Source organism: Notothenia rossii, assembly GCF_949606895.1.
Source record: "Notothenia rossii genome assembly, chromosome: 1".
NCBI lineage: Eukaryota > Metazoa > Chordata > Actinopteri > Perciformes > Nototheniidae > Notothenia > Notothenia rossii.
The window spans coordinates 35,950,547-35,957,744 of NC_136912.1; the positions used below are offsets into that span (position 1 = coordinate 35,950,547).

The 7,198-nt window shown below is 42.2% G+C and overlaps 1 protein-coding gene across 1 annotated transcript; it reads right to left on the reverse strand.

Annotated features, from left to right (window-relative positions):
* Window positions 1-1,348: 1,348 nt before the first annotated feature.
* Window positions 1,349-5,700, reverse strand: LOC307020199 (uncharacterized protein). The gene is made up of 3 exons (XM_079651411.1): window positions 4,574-5,700; window positions 3,888-4,191; window positions 1,349-3,759 (listed from the first exon to the last, which is right to left on the reverse strand). Exons 2-3 carry the CDS (start codon window positions 4,188-4,190, stop codon window positions 2,863-2,865), a joined length of 1,200 nt encoding a protein of 399 aa, XP_079507537.1. The 5' UTR covers window position 4,191; window positions 4,574-5,700; the 3' UTR covers window positions 1,349-2,862.
* Between the last annotated feature and the right edge of the window lie 1,498 nt (window positions 5,701-7,198).

Here is a 7,198-nt window from a genome sequence, read left to right on the forward strand (position 1 = left end):
CAATTACAATGTGGGGATTAACATGAACTTCCAGGAGAATCTTAGGTAAAGGTTATATGTCACAGAACTCCATTTGTATACGCTTTGGTTGAATACGTTTCTATTGCAAATGCAAACTTTGTTACCTGCATTGTGAAGCTGCTGTTAACTTTTTTTGCACTGGTATTTTATTAATATCAAAAAGTTGCAGTACTTTCTTGTCTGTCAGCATGTTTTGCAAGACCCAACAGAGAAATGTGAGGAATATCCTTGTCTACCGATATGGGTAGGAGACAAAGCACAGTAATAAGCACAGAGGTCAGCATTTTCTATTTCTGTGACTCCACACACACACACACACACTAGGGGTTTCACAACTACCAATATTTACTAGTCGACACATTTTTCAAAATAGCAGTCGACTAGTCGACTAGTCGTTACGTCATAATAAAGACACACAAAGAGAGGTTTAAAACTGTATTTTCTATTGGAACTCATACAGTAACATTAAACACTGCATTTTAATTTGTGTTACATGGCTGAGTAAATAACAAACAGTAACTGGACTCACCAAAATCGACAGCAAAAAACTCTTGTTTACATAAATGCCACGTAAATCCAGTGCGCAACAGCGCATTGCGCAACACTTTATTAGCTGTCCTCCACGATAACGTCCACCTTTCCATATTTTTGGTTTGAACACCAACGCATCGACATGTGAGGGAAGGAGGCTTGACCGCTTTCGGGTGACAGTGTTGCCTGCCAGGGAAAAAACCCTCTCACTCGGGGTGCTTGTGGCTGGAATAGCCAGGTAGCTCCTCGAAAGCGGGGGAAGCGGTGCACGTTTTCTGCCCACCACTCCAGTGTATTATCCATTGTGGGGATATGCGGTGTTCGCTGGCAGTAATCCCGTCGCTCATCATCCGCATCACTGTGTTGACCCGTGTCTTCTTGCTGTTCGTTTGCCTCTGTTCAGTGCTGACGCCGGTCCGTTGCTCGCTGGTGCTAGCATTACTGCTAGTGCTAGCGGTCGGCAGCGGGTGTTTTATCTTCAGATGGTTGCGCATAGCAGATGCATTTGTATTGTACTTCAGTACAGCTGTACACAACTGACACTTCACTGTGGAGTTGGTTACATCTTCGTTGAAGTACTGCCATACATAAGAATGTCGGACGTGTTTTGTAGCATTTTGCAGCACCTCGTTTACCTCCATTATTTTCACGACTAGTTGACTAGGGCCTACAGCACCGACTAGTGGTAAAGGTAGTCGACTAGTCGATTAGTTGGTGAAACCCCTAACACACACACACACACACACACACACACACACACACACACACACACACACACACACACACACACACACACACACACACACACACACACACACACACACACACACACAGACAGAGAGAGACTAAATGACAAGCGCTTCTGTTGCTTGGGCACTTTTTCAAAACAAAATGTTGTTCCTGCCAGTTTCGAAATTAACAACAGGCTTAACAGGCTTTCTGTCCTATTCATTTTTTGACTGACAATTTACCTGGGGAGGCTGCCTGGCAGAGTGGAGTAATAAGGGAGACAATGGACATGTCTCTCTTACACAAGCAGGAGTTGTGTTGTTTGGCAGATAGGAGACATTAGGAAAGAGAAGGATTGTGGGAGAGAAAGAGGGAGACTAGATATCAGTAATACATTACGAGAGGAAGGATCACATCCTTCTTAGTTGGGTGCACACAAGGATGTTCCTGAATCCAATTACCACATTCAGCAATGCAGACCTTTGACACAAACACCTTTGTCTTTTTTATTTTTCTCCACTCTTTGAGGAAGCTCTTTACATTGCAAATGTATAGTAGGGGAGTCGGATAGTTGCAACACTTTTGGGGCTTTTCCCCAATAAGTAAAAAACCATTTACAATTGGATAGTCATTTTGCTATATTATGCATTATCAATATGTCAGCTACTGAAACAATGTCTTTAATATGTTTTTATGGAATAAGTACAGGTTGGAAAATGTATTTTTTTTTTAAAACTCAACTGTTACAACTGTCCTTGTGTACAGGGACAGTTGTAACCCATGCAGGCACAGTTGTAACATCTTAATAACGGTTACCCTTTTTCACACTATATGACAAAAAAATAGGGAAAGCTGTCAAATTCTAAGGCAACAAGATTTTAAATGGGATTTCACACATCCTCCAACAAACAATGAACAATGAACAGAACTTGAACAGAACTTAAAACAGAACACCAGAATTAATCAGATTCACAGTTGTGGCAGGTGTAAAAGGCACTTCCATCTGTGCAGTCCTTGTGTGCCCAGGCTTTACAGGAGCAACACTGCAGCCAGATCTCCTTGGACCTGGAGTAGCTCTCCAGGCACACAATGCAGTATTGGGCCTCATCTTCATCAGATGAGGCCTGCATCTTCTGCTTCTTGTTGGGTTTGGTTTTTTGGCCGAAATTGATTTTTGTCTTCGCTTTAGACTTCTTTGCGTTAGATCTTTTTTTCTCAGCCTCGAGTTGATCTTTCATCGGAGTGTCTGTGAGGACAGCGGTTTCTCTTATTTTTCTCCCCTTTGTGGTCTGCTTCCTTGGTCCAGCTTTTGGATGTGGACGGATGGACAAGGGTGAGAAAGGCGTTGCAGAGGATGATGTCCCAGGCTCCACACATGGCCTGACAGGGGAGGAGGCTGCGAGTAGAGGAGAGGAGGCTGTGAGTGGAGGAGAGGAGGCTGCGAATGGAGGAGAGGAGGCTGCGAGTGTAAGAGAGGAGGCTGTGAGTGGAGGAGAGGATGCCACAGTTGGTGTTGGAGCTGCACTGGTAGAAGGTTCTGGTGGTGGGCAGTCTGTGACTTGGGATGGAGCAAAGTCGATGTCATTGAAAATGTCTATTAAAAGGCCAAATTCCAGTGCACGCGAACCCTGCCTGGATATTTGATGGCGTTGCAGCCAGAGGAAGGGCACTCTTCACAATGCCCGGCAGATCGTAAATGGTCATTGTGGTTCCTGGATGAGTCTTCATCCAATTGTCACAGCGGCTGTTGATGTGCCTCTTCAGTGGCCCATATACAGTGTGATCTAAGGGCTGTAGTTTGTGAGAACAGTGGGGAGGAAAAGAGAGGAGGATGATCCCATGGCTCCTGCAAAAATTAATCCCCTCCACAGAAAGGTGGGAGGAGTGATTTTCCAGAATCAGCAGCACCTTTGACTCCTGTGAGCTCTTGGTATGGCTCTGGAAGTGCTTGAGGAAGACCAAAAAGTCTTCCTCTTGCATCCACCCAGACCCATTTGCTGTGCCAATACAGCCAGGAGGGCCATTGCTGGTGAAGAAGGGATGAAACTTCTTCCGGGGGAATATCATCATTGGGGGGATGGAATTCCCCAATGCATTTACAGCACATGCAAGTGTGACGAGAGTGCCCCGCTCTGCAGATGTCACACTGCCGACTTGTTTCGTCCCTTTTCTGGCAACAATCTTCCCAGGGTTTTGGACAGTTGTGACTCCGGTTTCGTCCATATTCCAAATGTCCTGTGTGACAAACTCATGCTTCGTCAGGACTGCAGACAGGTTGTCAAAAAACTTTTTCACATTTGTTTGGTTGAAGCTTGTAGCCCGTGAGAGACTGGTAGCCTGAGGTCTGCGTATGGAGAGGGTAGGGTGCCGCTTCAAGAACGTTGTGAGCCAGTCAGCTCCGGCCATCTCTTTCTCTGCCCAGGTTTGAGGGAAGTTGCAGTTGTAGTTCTTTGCCAATTCATAGGCAAACTTCCGCACCTAAAATGAATATACATTGGAAAATATTTCACTTGTCTGTTCACTATAGGCCTCAATATATTTGATCACTTACTTTTCTTTTGTTCAGTAGCCTATGGATAGCCTATTCTACCTTAATTATGACCTACCTCCTTTGAGCTGAGACCATAATATAGATCAGCTGCCTCCATCAGGTAGTCTCTCAATAGCATCTCCTGCTCTGTTGAGAACACCTTCTTTGGAGTCCAGTAGCCTACTCTTGGGGGTGTGTGTGATCCCTGACTCTCCAACCTCAGCCTCTTCTTATGGAACCGGTACAGGGTGACATGGCATATATCCAGGGACTTTGCCACTTCCCTGAATGATTTGCCCTCCTGAACTTCACCTGAGGCCACCTGCAGCAGAGCAAGTGGCACTCCCCTGTCGGTCTTCCTCTGTCTGATACTTGGCATACTGTAAACACACACACACACTTTATGCCTACTGTACAGTATTTAATTCTGTTTATTTTTACAGGGACAATGCACACCAATCAATGCTTGAATGAACAATTGATCATTCAAGCAAATGAGCCATCATTGTAAATGTGCCATGTTACAACCGTCCCGTTACAACCGTCCCAGAACCACCAGTCTTGCTTCACCCCCTGTGAACCTGCCTGATTGCTGGCTTGACCTATATTTAGCTAGCTATATTTGTAGCTTACAAAACAGTGATTCTAATAATACTAGTTTGGATTCCTAGACATTTTGAACTCAAGACAGTATCCAAAAAACGCATCATATCATTTTAGTTAATATTTGACCTCAGAAACACACTTTTGCTGATAACTTACGTGAGATATTCAAACGTGGCTCCTTTTTATTTCGGCGATCTTACCATCTAACTGCGCATGTGCAGAGTGAGTGTCATCACTCTAGCTTGTTTATGATTGGAGATATTGAGGGTGTTACAACCAACCCGTGTTTCAACTGTACCGGGTCTCCCCTACTGAAAATAACTGAATTATACAGAAATTGCACTGAAAACGTAATGTTCAGTTATGAGCAGGAATTTGTTACATAACGAAGTACACATTTTGAGTTATATTTTTACTCATGAGAAGAAAGTATTCAGCTCACAATTTATTATGGATATTGCTTGATATCCATGAATACGGATGAGTTTGGGGAATTGGATGCAAAGGATTCTAAAAATAAATGTGTTCAGATCGATTCTATACTTCCCTTACTTGTTCTTGGCATTGGGTGTTTCAAGTTGTACATCACCTACACTTTTTATATAAAAACGATTTCTAAGATTTTTCCTGCTTAAGTTCTTCAAATGTTCAGATGTTGAACATGTAGGCTCTCGATTTCTACATTTTTAGACTACACTCTTATTGGATTTCTGTTTTTGGGACATTTACAGAGGTATTTGGAGTTCGGTTTAAACCCCTCCAATCCAACAGCAATTTTGGGTGTTTTCCGAAAAGACATGTCTTTAACCAAACAACAGGCTAACTCCCAAGCTTTTGCTTCTTGAGAAGCTAGACGTTTAACTCTGTTGAAGGGGAAGCAAGAGTGGATTAGAAACCTAATGGTGTTACTCCACCTAGAAAAGATAAAGATGGCTTTTTGCATGGGGGCATATCCATGTTGAAACAGGAAATGTCCAACCCAAAGCTATGCCAAAAAGTTGAAAGTGCTCTAATTGACTATAATATTATTGTATTCTGCAGCATTAAAGTTTGCCTTTTTTGGAAATAAACTGCCAAACCAGCCATCCTGAGCTCATTCTCATTTATCTTACTAGTGTTTTGTATTGTTTTTACGTCATGTAGGAGAGTTTTTCAGTCTGTGGCTTTTTATCTGGTTTCATTGTCTTGTGTTTTGCATTTGTTTCATGTCCTGTCTGTTTTTATGTATTTATGCTATGTTTTTATACAGTTGTTGATGTACAGCACTTTGTTCAACTCTGTTGTTTTTAAATGTGCTATAGAAATAAAATGGATTGGATTCTCAAGCTCAGGAGTGTGCCGTGACAATAATAACTTTCACTAGGAGACTCTTTCCAAATACCTGCCAAACTTCTGCCGATTTCCAGAGATTCTGCTTTGGTTGCAGACTTCACTTGAGAGATTATTCAAAGTTTATGCTATGGGTGTACACATTTTAGATAAAGCTCAACCTATTTCCCAAATGTACTTTACTTTACTTTTATGATAATAATGCAAGAGACACAGCTCCAGCGAACACACTCAATCACATTCACACACAAAACCTTGTAGAGGTGCATTAAAAAGATAAAAACCCAACTATGAACCCATTTTACATGACTGGAAACACGTCTTTGCTTTTAAAATTAAAAGCAGGTTTTAGCATTAACCTTGAACATTATTGTAATAAATGGAGAGATGCCAAAACAAAAACACAGACACGAAAGAAAATAAAAGCAATTTAGCAAGGAAGAGAAGGAAAAACAAAGACGAGACCAATGCTAGAAGTTCTCATCTGTATGATTCACCTTGCCCCCAAAGCAAAGCAAAACAACACCTTATTTCATAAATAACATCTTGTTTGCCACTGATAAAGCAAATCATATTCTCTCTACCAACAAATGTGGCTCCCAAATCTCATAAACCTCCTCTAACCTTTCATCAATCTTTGTTTTCCTTATCCTTTTCATTCTTTGCTTACTGTCTCCGAGACCACCTCCCCTTTGGATCATGGCACTGCTTTATTGTCTCGATAAGTCGCGGGCGGCAGGATTTTTTTCAAGCACAATGCACTTTTGTTACGAAGGTGGAGGGATTAGTGTTAGATTAGCTGATATCATCTACCAGAAAGAGCATTAAAGGGCTTCGGGAAGAAAAAAATCACTTTCATATAGTTTCCCAATCGCAGACTTAAAGCTTTGAGAAACCATTTCTCTTAGTCTCTATCTTTTAGTGCTTTTGACATATCTACATTTGATTAATAAGAGTGTTTTCTGCATCTAATTGTCAAAAGAAGAGTAGAAAATAGTAGTAAATAAAGCTAAGAATGCGGTTAAATCCAACCCATGCTCTGATTAAAACAGGGTATTTGGGTTTTTTGGCCCTGTAGGATGATGTCACATTGACAGGGTTTAATATGGGGCAGGAGCTTAAAATGTCCAAGTGCAGTGCAGTTATGAGTTTCCTCACGTCGTTATCACTATGAGTCTGGGTTTGACAAGAGAGCCAAAGAAGGAGACAAAGAGACGGCAGGAAACAGTAAATGAGACTGTGTGTGTTTATGCGGGGCTCTCCGGGCCCTCTTATTATCTTATTCCTGTTTCGCCTTCCCCCGTTTTTCTGACTGTTTTGTTCCCAGAGCGCAGCTCTATATCTCCATGGCTATCTCCCTCGAGATGAGTGGCCAGAATAAACTCCCAAAATTGAATCCTCAGGAATTTTGATTGTTCTGTTCCCGCCTGAAGTCTTAAAAATGGCCGCTTT